This window comes from Littorina saxatilis, linkage group LG9 (assembly GCF_037325665.1).
Source record: "Littorina saxatilis isolate snail1 linkage group LG9, US_GU_Lsax_2.0, whole genome shotgun sequence".
NCBI lineage: Eukaryota > Metazoa > Mollusca > Gastropoda > Littorinimorpha > Littorinidae > Littorina > Littorina saxatilis.
In genome coordinates, this window is record NC_090253.1 from 17,526,744 (window position 1) to 17,542,562 (window position 15,819).

The following is a 15,819-nucleotide window of genomic DNA, read 5'->3' on the forward strand; positions in this document are numbered from 1 at the left end:
GCGCATCTCCTGTAGGTGGGACTGATTCAGAGACCTCCTGAATGATAATGCCGTGTGCGGAATGTGTTGTACCAGATCTCGAAACTGTTTCTTCCTGCAAGTCAAAATTATCCCAACAGAACTGGGTCACAACATTGTTCTCTGGACGAATGGTAGTTGGCAGCAGGCTGCTGTTTTGCATGATCTGGTGACACACGGCAGTTTCCATCTGCAGTACGCCTCCGTGGGATATACAGTGCCCGAAACGATTCAGCATGCTGAGCAACTCTGCACTTCCTGTCAGATGTCTGACTGCTGTTGCGAGTACAATGTGTTTGGGCATTTTCCACTCGTTGTTCGATACGGCATAGCAGATGTCCTGTGCTATTGACAGCCCGATCCTCTCCTTTCTGTCTGAGGTTTCTTTTCGCCCAGAAAGCATGACCTTCAAGAAATTCAGCAGGACTGGAGGTGGCAGGATCTTCTGGGATGCAATGAATGAGACCGGTGGTGGCCAGGGACATTCTTCTGCTGAACGGTATGCCTGGATGATCAAACGCCTCAAGATATGGGCCGCCTCTTCTAGTCTCCTCTTATCAGATGCTGCCGCCCCAAAGGCTTGTTCAACAGCCTGCCCAACTAGCAACTCTGAGGAATAGACAAGCTCACTCCAAAAATTTGGCCTCCAAAATTTCAGACTCTCGCCAAAATGGCCAACAATTCTCTTCTTCAGGTGATGAGTTTGGAAATCAGGGTTGTAAAAGTCAGGGTGTTTGTCCTGCATATAGGTGCAGTATCTCTCCCGCAGCATGGTCATACGTTCAACGTGGTGCCTGTTGATGATTGCATCTTCAATGTAGTTGCAGATGTACTGAAAAGCATCTGAGCATGCCTTCATATGTTCTTTGGAAGTTGCCTCTCGCTGTTCATGCCTCTTACGACTGCGCACAAGATCACGTCGGCATGACTCATGAAAGTATGCTTCTCTTGCCAAGAGATCCACCTGCACTCGTGCCATTAGTTCAACATCTTGTTTCTCACTTGCTGCTGCCTTGATAGCCTCCTCGGCAGATTTTGTTTCACATCTCACAAGTTTCTCAAGATGTGCCTTGCCACAGGGCCGGACTAGGCAAAGAGGAGGGTTTTTTTGCCAGTGGTGGTCCAGGGGGATGTTCCTCTGCCCCTTGTGGGGGTCAGGGGCTTCGCCCCCTGAAGCTGAAGGGTAGGTCATATTCTGAGATAGGAAAATCGTCGCTCCTTGCATGAAACGGCATAAAATAAACAATAATATTTTGTTTTTAAATAAGTGAGGTACATGTTTAGGCTGGGGGGGGGGGGGTTGCGCAACCCCCAAAACCCCCCCGGTAGTCCGGCCCTGTTGCCACTTCGTGCCCTCTTGTACTTTTGGTCACAGATAATGCACCAGTCACGAGGAAAAAGCGTTCTGGTAGAGTCTCCCATTTTACGTCGTTTTTTCCGGGATGTTGAGGGCTGATCTGTGTCGCTATCATCACTCACATCCTCAGGGCTGCTTTGCTGGTCATCATGACTTCTCTTTCTCAAATACTTCACATTTGTGAATGACTGGTAGCAGCGTCTATGAAACCCATGAAGAGTATCATCTGGTATGTCAGGGAACGCATCCAGGACTGCTGCAAATTTTGAATCAAGTCCTGCTGTCCTACGCAGGCAGCAACATTCCACAAGTTTCTCTTTTGTCTGCTGACTAAGCGGCTTCACTGCTGGGTCAAACCTGACCTCAGGGCAGTGGATGATATATACACACCTTTTGTGCAGTTTCTGTCCGTCTTGGCTTTTTCTTGCGCTTGAAAGATACTGGTCGTTCGTCACTCATTCTGATGTATTATATCTTCAGTGCATCAGACGAAAGAAGTATGATCTCCAACAAAAATCTCCTGCGAGTTGAAGAGAGGTGCTGTGTTGAGGGGGAAGTTCCTACTGCTCATTAGGGGACAAAATACTATATTACCAAAACGTAATACAAGTATGATGATGAGTTTAGATTTTCTATTAAAAAACAGAAAAACATCCCCATCCTTAGAAATCAAAGTGCAGAGCCGACTCGATAAAGATGTATCTGCGGCTATGCAAATCCACATCACAATAAAATGTCATAATTATGCTAAAAATGTTTATCATAATAATAATAACTTACACATTGAAACAAAACCAAATGATTATTGATATTATTATGGATTTTGTGATGCTAATTCTAGCCCTGCCCCGAGAGGCCAAACATAGGGCCCAAAGATGGAACATTTGCTTACCGGAAGCGAATGTGGAAAACACAATAAAAAGCATAATGAAACAAAAAAACTCACCATATGACAACACTGATATATGCTGCCTTACTGACAATATAAAAACATTATAAATTAAATCATTTGTGTGGCTGTTGTGAGCTTCTGACTAACCCTACCCCCAAAAGTTAAATATAGGGTGCAAAGAAGGAAAGTCCGCCTATAAAGTGTGATATATCTGAAAAAAATGCAGGAGCTCAGATGGCAAACAAGTGGACTTTGACTTCTGGCATGAAATCCTTCCAGGAAATCCAAGTGAGAAATCCCCCCCCCAAAATGTGACCTTTCACTATGGCTATGTGACGCTATATAGAGTTGGAGGCCGTGTTCCTTGCTCTGGTCGCGTTCCTCCCTTCCCTGGCAGCCAAGCGTGTGCGTCTGTTCACGGACAATACGACAGTGGCTGCCTACGTGAACAAGCAGGGAGGTTCGCGGTCCCCCACTCTCTCCCGCAGAACGTGCGAGATCCTCTCCTGGTGCTCCCAGCGGGAGATCTCTCTCTCAGCGCGTTACCTGCCAGGGAGCCTCAACACACTGGCGGACGCGCTCAGCCGCTCCGACAGGGTGTTGCAGGCGGAATGGACCATCACGCATGGTGCCCTTCTCCGCCTTTGGGCTGTGGCCCCGAAGCCTGTGGTGGATCTCTTCGCCACCAGATTCTCCAGGCGCCTTCCGGTGTTTGTCTCCCCCTTCCCCGATCCGGAAGCGTGGGGGACCAACGCCTTGGACATCCCCTGGACAGGGCTGGAGGCTTATGCCTTCCCACCCTTCCAGCTGCTCAGCCAAGTCCTCAGGAAGGCGGAATTGGAGAGGCCGTCCCTGCTTCTGGTCACCCCTCTGTGGCCGTCTCAGCCCTGGTTTCCGGACCTTCTGAGACTCGCACACGGCCCTCCAATTCCTCTGGCTCTGGTACCAGGCGAACTCGTTCAGCCTCGCACCGGAGTTCCTCACGGGCACCCGCAGTCTCTCAATCTTCACGCGTGGAGACTGTGAGGTCCGCTCTGAGGCGGTCTGGGGCTTCCGACCGCACCTTGGAGTTGGTGCAGCGCTCGCATAGGGCCTCTACCTCCTCAGTGTATTCGTCGCATTGGCGTGCCTGGGTCACCTGGTGTCAGGCTCATGGGCTGAACCCGGTGGCTCCTCGTACTATGCACGTAGCCAACCACTTAGCGGATTTGTCTTCCCAGGGGGCTTCTTCCTCCTCTTTGAAGGTTCGCAGGTCGGCGATTGCCTCGACTCTTAAACAGATCGGTCATACCATCAATGTTAGTGGAGTTGTCGCTGGGGTTATTAAGGGCGCGTCTTTGCAGGACGTTAAGCGCTCTCCTCTGCCCAAGTGGGATCTTTTCCTTGTCCTCGAGTTCTTGCGCTCGGCGGACTTCGAGCCTCTAGAGGGCTCTAGCCTCGCGAACCTTACTCGTAAGGCTCTGTTTTTGCTACTTCTGGCTTCGGCCCGCAGAGGTAGCGAGATACACGCTCTTTCAGGCAGTCCGCAGGACATTGGCCGAGAGCGTGACGGCACCTTGTCTTTGCATTTCCGGGAGGCCTTTCTGGCCAAGAATCAGACACCGGATCAGCCTTCTCCCTGTGTCCTTGTGAGGCCCCTGTCTCATATTGTGGCACAAGATGACCCAGACATGGTCAATTGCCCGGTTAGGGCCCTGGAGGCATATTTAGCCCGGACTCAACCCATCAGGTCGAGCTCCCAGAGGCTCCTCTTTATTTCCTTGAATACGTCCATGGACAGAGATATCACGAGGACTACCTTGGCCAGGTGGGTGTCGGCTCTCATAAAACAAGCTTATGTGTGGAGTCTGGCACAAAAGGGGGGGGCTCAGCCTGCCTTCCCTCTCCAGTCGGCTAGAATGCACGAGTCCCGGGCATGGGCATCGTCATTGGCTGTTTTGAGGTCCCGAAGACTCGACGACGTCCTGCGCACAGCATACTGGCGTTCAGACGACGTCTTTATCTCGTTCTACTTGAGAGACATCGCCGCGGTATGCCGTGATGGCTCAAGGACCCTCCCCGCACTGGTGGCAGCGGGGCAATGCCTCTCCAGATCTTAACAGTGAGTTTGAAATTTTTACTTCTTACCCACCATCTTGTTGGAGTTATCTGCTAAATATGTGACTCGGAGTAAGAATATGTAATTTAATCGAAAATTTTTAATTAAATTTTCATTTGATTAATATACTTACCCGAGTCACATAGGTAATTCCCTCCCACCTTCCCCGCTTGTAGTTTCTTTGGATTCTAGAAGTCGAATGAGGGTGTCTCGTACTGGGTACGAGATCTGTGGCGTGACACGCTACGGGAGGCAACCCAGGGTAGCAAGCTTGCTACTTTTTTAGCTTGGGTTGCTTCCCTTAGACTATAGACGGGATAGCGTTTCAGTTTACCTAGCATCTCGACTGCGTCAATGCTAAATATGTGACTCGGGTAAGTATATTAATCAAATGAAAATTTAATTAAAAATTTTCGATTTATGTCAGTGCTTAGATGTTTCCGCTGTTGGCTATCTTTGGAGTGGAAACGACATCACATAGTGAAAGAAGAGTGGGCAATTTGAGTGGGTATTTTGAAATTCATTCAGTGGGATGACGAACCTCACATGGGGCTACATGGAGAGATTGCCGTTCTGTGTTTGTTCTGGGTGTATGTAAAAAGAGCTTATTTTCCTGTCTCAGGACCAGTTTGCGGAGTACATGCTGAACCAAGCAGTCAAACAGGATTTGAAGGTGCTGACGGAGAACAGGTCCAAGTTTGTTCTGGTTCATGCCTCTTCCGGTTTCAAACACTCTTTGAAAGGTAGGGTCAAAAAAATGTCAGTTTATTTCAAAGCCCCAGGACCTGTTCTCATTATTCATGCAAATTTGTTGAGATAATTTTAGGGTATACATAAATAATGTATGCGATGTATGTCTGCTGTGGTTTATATCCACTTTTCAATGCTGATCTTGACATAAAAAATAAAAAAAACCCATCCAACTTCAGGCTATTTATGCCTCTTATATGTGACCCTCCACCATGAAATGAGTCGCATGTCACCTCGCGCGGTTCTGCGCTAGGCTTAATATAAGTCCGGGGAGTGTCTGGTAACAGTGTGAGGGTCACCTTAGTCACAGGCGTATAACTCAAACCGTTTTCGCTCTTTTCTAAAACGGTTTTCACCACTGGATAGAGCATAAAAATTTTTTTAGGAAAATGGAATGATATGAAAATCATGCAAAGGTGACATGCGACTCATTCCGTGGTGGAGGGTCACATATATTTGCTTGGGCTTCTGGATACCTTTTTCTGTTATTACTTTTTATTTTATTTTTAATCTCATTTTAATCAAATTTGATTTGGCTTGTGCGTGGCAATTTTTGCACTGTGTTTTCCTGTCAAGGCTATAACATATACAATCGTATGTGCGACATACAGTACAATGGAACCCCCCCTTTTAAGACCTCCCAAAATGGAACAAAATCAGGTAACATTTGTTTGTTTGTTTGCTTAACGCCCAGTCCACCACGAAGGGTGATATCAGGGCGGTGCTGCTTTGACATTTAACGTGCACCACACACAAGACAGAAGTCGCAGCACAGGCTTCATGTCTCACCCAGTCACATTATTCTGACACCGGACCAACCAGTCCTAGCACTAACCCCATAATGCCAGACGCCAGGCGGTGCAGCCACTAGATTGCCAATTTTAAAGTCTTAGGTATGACCCGGCCGGGGTTCGAACCCACGAATCAGGTAACATTGAGGAACATTTACACTACAGACTTTATGAAGACAACATTTTGGAAAACAAGGTCTTAAATTGGGGGAAGTCTTAAAGCGGGGGTCTTAAACGGGGGATTCCACTATATATATATATATATATATATATATATATATATATATATGCATTTTGACAAATGTATGAGTTATTCAGCGTCATTTTGTTGTAATGACAGAGGTTCTGAATGACCCAGCGGTGACGGCTCGTCTATCAGACACCAAAGCTTTAGGGGAGGTGAAAGCATTGGACGACTTCTATCAGATGCTGCAGAATGATCCAGACAGGGCCTTCTATGGGTACGTTCTTTCTTGTGTGAAAAGAGGCTTTTGGAGGAGGAGGGGGACAGCAAATTTGTGTGTGTGTGTGTGTGTGTGTGTCTTTGTGTGGTTTCTTTAATTAATTACCCAATATTCTAAAATGTGTGTGTGTGTGTGTGTGGTCTCTTTAATTATCCATCATTCTACAGTTTTATCTGTATATGCTTAAAAGTTATCTGAGGAAGCTGAAATGAATGTGTGTGCGTGTGAAATAGGATAAGGGGGTGAACAGAATGGGGGTGGTAGTTGAGGCCTTCACTGCACTAATCTGTCAGAATTTCTTCTAGTGTTATATCATGTGGTTTGACATTCCAGTCATCGAACATTGTCACTAACATATTTGTACTTGTGTTCCAGAGTGAGGCACTGTGAGAAAGCAGCAGACCTGCAGGCTATAGAGACCTTACTCGTATCTGACGAGCTATTCAGGTGAGAGAGAGGGAATGTGATACATGTGTGAGTGGGTGTTGTCATGCACATGTTAATGCTTGCATGTTGTTTTGTTTTTTATCTCAGAGGTTCCCAAGGGATGCCTAAAAGGTAACTTAGGTTTAGTTTACCCTTGCAGATCTCACAAACATTGAAATAAAGAACAGGCACTTTTGTCTCAGCAGTTACTACAAAATACAGGAGTTCCTACAACAGGGATGTTGCTGGGATTTATTTTCTTTGGCAAAATTGCCGAAATGACTATAACAGTTTCAGCAATTTTTTCCACTGTGAAATAGAATTGGCAGATGTGCTAAAATGATTGCAAAGTTTTAGACAATTTAAAAGCACACTCCTTCGCATAGTGGCTCATCCCTAGCCCTCCACATCATCACCTACCCAAACTGAACAGCCTGGGTGCTCTATACAATACAATACAATACAATACAATACAATACAATACAATACAATACAATAACTTTATTAATCTCTAAAAGAGAAATTGCATTGCTGAGCGTTTGTGTCCGTAATAATAACATACATAAAACATTCAAAATAAACATTTGTTCTTTGTCCTGAGAAAATACAGCACATTGGTTATCACATAAGAAAGTATATTAAAAATAAATTAACATGCATTCACCATCAACAATGCACAAACGAAAGTCAGCACCTTGCCGGTTATCACATATTGTCTAAGAGAGTAGTAGAATAAGAGTATATAATCATGCAAAACAAAATCAACAATACTGAAACAATACAGAACACTGCACAGTAGGAATTTGTATGATGAATTCATTTCGTCTAGTGGCTTTTTGACTCACATGCGAAGCAAAAGTGAGTCTATGTACTCACCCGAGTCGTCCGGCCGTCCGGCCGGCCGTCCGGAAAACTTTAACGTTGGATATTTCTTGGACACTATTCAGTCTATCAGTACCAAATTTGGCAAGATGGTGTATGATGACAAGGCCCCAAAAAACATACATAGCATCTTGACCTTGCTTCAAGGTCAAGGTCGCAGGGGCCATAAATGTTGTCTAAAAAACAGCTATTTTTCACATTTTTCACATTTTCTCTGAAGTTTTTGAGATTGAATACCTCACCTATATATGATATATAGGGCAAAGTAAGCCCCATCTTTTGATACCAGTTTGGTTTACCTTGCTTCAAGGTCAAGGTCACAGGAGCTCTTCAAAGTTGGATTGTATAGGTCCAATTCATTCTTCTTACTCGGCGTGACGTTATCAAATGGATCGGCTAGCTTTAGCCCTAAGGGGCACAACTCCGCTCATACTCTCTTCGCGCCGCCATATTGGATGCCGTCTTTGTTAGTTTTCTTTATTGCACTCTTGTTCTTTTTGCGTATTTCACTGTGTATGCAGACAAAATGAAGAAAACTGTGCATGCATGAGTCCAAAGGGGATCTGCCTTTTTAACACAACAGCACAACATAACAAGTCGCGTAAGGCGAAAATACAATATTTAGTCAAATAGCTGTCGAACTCACAGAATGAAAGTGAACGCAATGCCATTTTTCACCAAGACCGTATACTCGTAGCATCGTCAGTCCACCGCTCATGGCAAAGGCAGTGAAATTGACAAGAAGAGCGGGGTAGTAGTTGCGTAAGAAGGATAGCACGCTTTTCTGTACCTCTCTTTGTTTTAACTTTCTGAGCGTGTTTTTAATCCAAACATATCATATCTATATGTTTTTGGAATCAGGAACCGACAAGGAATAAGATGAAAGTGTTTTTAAATTGATTTGGACAATTTAATTTTGATAATAATTTTTATATATTTAATTTTCAGAGCTTGTTTTTAATCCGAATATAACATATTTATATGTTTTTGGAATCAGCAAATGATGGAGGATAAGATAAACGTAAATTTGGATTGTGTTATAAATTTTTATTTTTTTTTACAATTTTCAGATTTTTAATGACCAAAGTCATTAATTAATTTTTAAGCCACCAAGCTGAAATGCAATACCGAAGTCCGGGCTTCATCGAAGATTACTTGACCAAAATTTCAACCAATTTGGTTGAAAAATGAGGGCGTGACAGTGCCGCCTCAACTTTCACGAAAAGCCGGATATGACGTCATCAAAGACATTTATCAAAAAAATGAAAAAAACGTTCGGGGATTTCATACCCAGGAACTCTCATGTCAAATTTCATAAAGATCGGTCCAGTAGTTTAGTCTGAATCGCTCTACACACACACACAGACACGCACACACACACGCACATACACCACGACCCTCGTCTCGATTCCCCCTCGATGTTAAAATATTTAGTCAAAACTTGACTAAATATAAAAAGTAAAGCAAGAATACATTATTATATTCATTTATTTATTCTTTATCTCAAATTACCATGCAGACAGTGCACCAAAATTCACAAGATAAAGCTCTCAAGACAGGCAAATCATTGAGGTACAATGCAGCTCAGGTAACTACTGCAAAGTATAATTTTCAAAGCATCCTATCACAGTGTTCACTCTAAAGGCACAACCGATGGACAATTGTTGATTAGCGCACTGCACACAGCAAAACTTGAAATAACCAGTTATAATCGTCTTCTCCGCTCAGTAACTTTCTTCGAGTTGTCACCCTGATGGTAAACAACTTTAGGGATCCTAAAGTGTGCCTGCTGACTGCAGTTTTTGGCCACACAACGTGTCATTTTCACTTTTGTCGAGTCGCCACCCAACGCTCAAGCACTGTCAGAGATCGTGCAAGGCATCCAACATGGCGGCGGATGACCAATTCCAGAGAGTTACGACCCGTGATTCTCATACCGCGCGCGCCGAGTAGAAATGCTGTTGTTAACTTGAGTTTCTGCAATGGGCCTATACATATTTTGAAGTGACCTTGACCCTGAACTATGGAAGATAACTGTTTCAAACTTAAAAATTATGTGGGGCACATGTTATGCTTTCATCATGAGACACATTTGGTCACATATGATCAAGGTCAAGGTCACTTTGACCCTTATGAAATGTGACCAAAATAAGGTAGTGAACCACTAAAAGTGACCATATCTCATGGTAGAAAGAGCCAATAAGCACCATTGTACTTCCTATGTCTTGAATTAACAGCTTTGTGTTGCATGACCTTGGATGACCTTGATCTCGGTCAAGGTCACATGTATTTTGGTAGGAAAAATGTGTAAAGCAGTTCTTAGTGTATGATGTCATTGCGATGTTTAGTTATTTGACCTTGACCCTGAAGGTCAAGGTCATGTAAAGGTCAAGGTCAAGCATGTGAGTCGTATGGGCTTTGCCCTTCTTGTTAAGAAATACAAATTCAAAAACGCAAATTCCCACTCACCACATCGAGCAGTGAGGGTGTTAATTGTTGGTATGTCTCCAAGTGTATGGACGTTATTATCCTATGTAAAAGCCTGGTCAGATCTGAGAGAGTGACCCAAACTGTTTTCACGAGGTGTGTGCCTTTTAAAAAAGTTTTGGTGTGGGGGTGGGTACAAAATAATGGAGAGAATGTGGCGTCTGGTGCTTCAATTTGCAGCTGCTCTTTCCTTGGTCTGTGCACTAGTGGGTTGCAATCGTGTATGTGTGTGTGTGTGTGATAGTGTGTGTGAAAGTGTGTGTGTGCTGATGTTTGTTTTGCTATTGTACATCGCCGTGAGCTCTGGCGAGAAGGGGCAGATTTATAAGTGTTCATTATTATATTATTATTAATCGGAGAAGAAGGAAACGTTTCTCACTGTAGAGAATGGTTGTGTTGTGTCCACAGATCTCAAGACGTCCAGCAACGCAAGCGGTACGTTCGCATGGTGGACAGTGTACAGGAGAATGGAGGCACCGTCAAGATCTTTTCCAGTTTACATGTATCTGGAGAACGTAAGTTTCATGATTGGTTTTTGAGGGTAATTAATTTGTTCATGTCAAAAAACAAAACAAAACAAAAAAAAGTTTTTTCTACTCTTCAGCCATGAACTTCTTCTTCTTCTTCTTCTCGATCGCTCAGACAGGGACTAGCCATGAACAAAAAGTGGTTTCATGTTTGTTTTCCTTCACTTATTTTTTCATTTGAGAAGTTTACGTGTATGTTACTCTTTCTGATTCGCTGCATTGATGCCCTGTTTCCATCTTCAGGTGAAACTTTCTGAACAATGTGTGTGTGTGTGTGTGTGTGATAGACTGTGCCTTATGGGCAGATAAACATGTGATTTTGTGTGTATTTTAATAATATTAATATATATATGATGCATAAAAACTAGTGTTTTAATAACTAAATTGTTTTGTTAAACAGGGAGCATGCAGTGAGAATGTTGACTATAACCATGTAATGCTAATGAATGATAAAGTCCGGTCATTAACTTCTGTCTATTTTTGATAATTTTATTTTATTTAATGTTTATTTGATCATGAAATTATCTATTTATTTGTTCATTTATTGATTCATTTGCAGAACTAGGGCAGTTGTCAGGAGTAGCAGCCATTTTGCGATTCCCAATTCCTGACAATGACGAGGATGACGAATCTGATCAAGATTGATTTTGTTTGGGGAAAGTGAGACTTTGTTGTGTTTGAAAGTTCCTTTAATTTTTAACATTATCCATGTACATTGAATGCGGCACGAGCTACGGCCAACTGTGAAGAAGAAAAAAAAACGAGATGTTGATATGCTCCCTGTTGTTACTTGCTATGACTGGAATTGTTGTTACTGAGATTTTTATGATGGTCATGTTAAACAATTTTTACAGCCTCTGTCATTCATCTTGAAGTTTTTGTATTTCCACAAACGTCAGACAGAGTCTTATTGTCAAGAAGTCTCCCAAGAATGGCTTTACCATCCCCTTGATAACTGACATGCATATTGCTTCGTACTATTGGTTTTTTGACTCACATGCGAAGCAAAAGTGAGTCTATGTACTCACCCGAGTCGTCCGTCCGTCCGTCCGTCCGTCCGTCCGTCCGGAAAACTTTAACGTTGAATATTTCTTGGACACTATTCAGTCTATCAGTACCAAATTTGGCAAGATGGTGTATGGTGACAAGGCCCCAAAAAACATACATAGCATCTTGACCTTGCTTCAAGGTCAAGGTCGCAGGGGCCATAAATGTTGTCTAAAAAACAGCTATTTTTCACATTTTTCCCATTTTCTCTGAAGTTTTTGAGATTGAATACCTCACCTATATATGATATATAGGGCAAAGTAAGCCCCATCTTTTGATACCAGTTTGGTTTACCTTGCTTCAAGGTCAAGGTCACAGGAGCTCTTCAAAGTTGGATTGTATACATATTTTGAAGTGACCTTGACCCTGCACTATGGAAGATAACTGTTTCAAACTTAAAAATTATGTGGGGCACATGTTATGCTTTCATCATGAGACACATTTGGTCACATATGATCAAGGTCAAGGTCACTTTGACCCTTATGAAATGTGACCAAAATAAGGTAGTGAACCACTAAAAGTGACCATATCTCATGGTAGAAAGAGCCAATAAGCACCATTGTACTTCCTATGTCTTGAATTAACAGCTTTGTGTTGCATGACCTTGGATGACCTTGACCTTGGGTCAAGGTCACATGTATTTTGGAAGGAAAAATGTGTAAAGCAGAAGGTCAAGCATGTGAGTCGTATGGGCTTTGCCCTTCTTGTTTTAATAAAATGTTGATCGCTCTCATGAAATTAGAGAGAGATGTGGCACATTGCTTATGCAAGTCTTGTGTCGAGGCGTCCTCCTTCCATTTTTCCAAAGTTTTTTGTATTGGATTCCATTGACTTTCTGTTCTACCATAATTAAGCAATAATTGTGAATTTTATCCTAGTATCAGAAAGCATTTAGTAAAATGGACAACGTGTTCGTACGGTTGCAGAAACACATTCATATGGTTGCAAAAAGATCTTTAATTGAGTTAACCCCATGTCATACTTGTAAGGCTGATTCGTTTAAATCTCACACAGTTCAGAGTTCTTTCACAAATTACAGTTTTTGATCATAGAAATGTGTAAAAGTGAAGCATTGTCATTTGAAGTACAGCAGTACCTGCGATGAGAGGACACCTGGCTTAAAAGGACACCTTCTCTTGTCCCTTTTATATCATTTCTACCAAAGTATACCTGTCATGAAAGGACACCTGCAATGTAGGGACACTTGTGGCTGGTCCCAAGGGTGTCCTTTCATCGCAGGTACCACTGTACGTAATTTGTCAGCAGTAGAAATTCAGAGCAGTCTTTACGGCTACAGTAGAGCCCCATGTTTAAGACCTTAAAAATCTGACCTTTCTTCTTCTTCTTCTGCGTTCGATCCAAAGATAATTGTACGGCCATATTATCGTGGAAGCGTAGACAGCCGATTTTCTTCCCACGCCAAGTTGGCTGCTGTCTTCCGTCTTCGGTGGTTGAGGTTCTTACTCAGGGTTGCCTCCTCCCCAAGAGTAGCTGCCTTGCTGGGCTGTCGAGTCCACTCTACCCGGGTTTGTTGTCGAAGTTTTCCTTCTCGAAGTCTTACAACAGTGGTGAATTTACAGAGGTTGTGAACAGACAGTCTGTGAAAGCAAGGTCTGAAAAGGGATAGAGTCTTCAGATTGAGATTACACTGTGCTGACTTTGATGTTCAAGGTAACCATAGACCAAATAGCCTGGACCGCCAACTCGTCACGTGACCCTTCGAGGTTACGACGCTCGACTTTCAGGGGCGCTTAGCGTCCGGTTTGAAAGGCCAGCGATTCGAAGACAGTGAAAAGAAAGCACGCTCCAGTTATTTGTGACAATGGGAGGTGACAATGAACTGGATTTTCCAAAACTCCAAACTAAACTTAACAAAACTCATCGAAAAACATGTTCTATATGCACTTTAGCTGAGTTTATTTTAGCATTTTCAGAACTTACCTCTGCAACTTCGTCCATTCCCGCAGTGGGGCACTGCGGTTATGAAATTAAAGGCCCCTCCTGTTTTTGGAACCGCAGGAGCTTTCTAGTTTGCTGTTAGGTAGATTTTTGGTTCCTCTTTCCTGTCATGCTCTCTTTTTCTTCATGAATTCTTTTCTTTTTTCTGCCTTCTTGCTCATTCACCTGTATTTTTTCCAAAAATCTCTTCTCTTGCCGCTTGTCTCGCGATTCATGTATAGTTTAATCTATTAGTGTTCTGATGTAAGTCCAGCAGTAGATAGGTTAAGCCTATTTTAACATACTGGAAACTGGTAATCTTCCAGTAGGTATTAATTTAGTTTTACTAAAGCCTGCTGGGACACAAGTAATGGGTTAGTGCATTTGTAAACAGGAATCGCTTGACAAGTGGCCCCCTTCATCCCCCCCTTCCTCGTCCTGATATGGCTCTGCGTAGTCGGCTGGACGTTAAGCAACAAATAAACAAACAAACAAACTTCGTCCATGTTTACAATCGACACCGGATATGACATCCCCCTGATTTCTGAAAGGCCATGTAAGCGTAGGTTCCTAAATGCGAGAGGCCGCTACCTCGTAATAGAGAGAAGGAGCGGAGAGAGAGCTAGTTGGCGGTCCAGGATAAATGGTCTATGAGGTAACGTTAACGAACGTTGTCTTCCTGTGATTTGATTGAAGTTATATTGCCCGTCTGGCCATCCAAAGGCGGTCATTCAAGATGTGGGAATGTGACTGAGGGTGGGAGATTTATGTCATGATTGTTGTGTAAGATATGTGTGATCTTTCCTGTCTTATTTATTGAACATAATATAACGTGCAATCCTCCTCATTTTTTGTTATTGTTTGTTTATTCTAGAAGAAAGTTTATGAACTTGAACATGTGTGTGTGTGTGTTTGTATGAATGGGGTGGGTCAGACATGGGACTGGTCCAAATTTTATCGGAATTCCGATATTTTCCTTAGCTCACAGACCATTCTTGAGATCGATGCAAATTCGTTGAAAAAAAAGGGGGGGGGTGGTGGTATGAACCGTTCAGCTGAAGCTGTCTGCGTCTGAAGTCAGTGCATTCGCACCCCAGCACTCGCGTGAACCCATAGCAGTATCATGGGTCGCGTTTTATTGGCTGTCGATCTCCGACGATTATTGCCTAGGCCTACTTATTCACCGATGGCGGTTTGCGGGTTGTTTTGATTGGCTTTTCTTCTTTATTTGGTGTTTAACGTCGTTTTCAACCACGAAGGTTATATCGCGACGGGGAAGGGGGGGGGGGGGGGGGGGGTAGATGGGATAGAGCCACTTGTTAATTGTTTCTTGTTCACAAAAGCACTAATCAAAAAATTGCTCCAGGGGCTTGCAACGTAGTACAATATATTACCTTTCTGGGAGAATGCAAGTTTCCAGTACAAAGGACTTAACATTTCTTACATACTGCTTGACTAAAATCTTTACAAACATTGACTATATTCTATACAAGAAACACTTAACAAGGGTAAAGGGAGAAACAGAATCCGTTAGTCGCCTCTTACGACATGCTGGGGAGCATCGGGTAAATTCTTCCCCCTAACCCGCGGGGGGTTTTGCCGATCTCCAAACGCCGAAGGTGAAAAAGGTAGCATCATGGCGTCTGGATTCCGTATTGTTTTGTCGGCTTTGGAAGCTCTTACGATCGACGACCAAAGTGTGAAAAACAAGTGGAAAGCCAACTGGCTGTCAGAAGAAGTGACTGTCATTATCAACAAGAAAGAAAGGCGCCAGCTCATTGGCGACAGTATCGCCAAGATATCCATTCCCGGTCAGGCCGTGAGCACGTGGTGCGACAACGGCCACTGCGTGGTGAAATACGGACTTGGTGGAAAAAATGTGTTGGTTCTGAAAGTTTTCAAGTAAGTTTTGTGTGTGTGTGATTGTTATAAATTACACTTTTGTTTAAAATGATAAAACATATTATTCTTGTGGTTTTTATAGCTTTTTAAAAAGGCATGATCTAATTGTTTGCTATCAGGAGAGGCCCCAAAATGGCCTTTATAATTCTAACATTCATTTTCCGTCAGGGGGGCTTTGCCCCCCTGAAAAAGCCCCCCTGACCCCCTACCGGGGCGTTGCCCCTGGACCCCACCAGGGGC

At 43.3% G+C, this 15,819-nt stretch overlaps 1 protein-coding gene across 1 annotated transcript in view; it reads left to right on the top strand.

Moving 5' to 3' along the window:
• The window catches only part of LOC138975492 (protein pelota-like), a 40,650-nt gene extending 26,126 nt beyond the window's left edge, over nt 1-14,524 (top strand). The window contains exons 8-12 of the mRNA XM_070348197.1: nt 4,988-5,108; nt 6,247-6,367; nt 6,746-6,817; nt 10,574-10,680; nt 11,252-14,524. Coding sequence (XP_070204298.1) covers nt 4,988-5,108; nt 6,247-6,367; nt 6,746-6,817; nt 10,574-10,680; nt 11,252-11,337 — 507 coding nt within the window. The 3' untranslated portion in view covers nt 11,338-14,524. The remainder of the gene's footprint in view (nt 1-4,987; nt 5,109-6,246; nt 6,368-6,745; nt 6,818-10,573; nt 10,681-11,251) is intronic.
• The last annotated feature ends 1,295 nt before the right edge of the window (nt 14,525-15,819 follow it).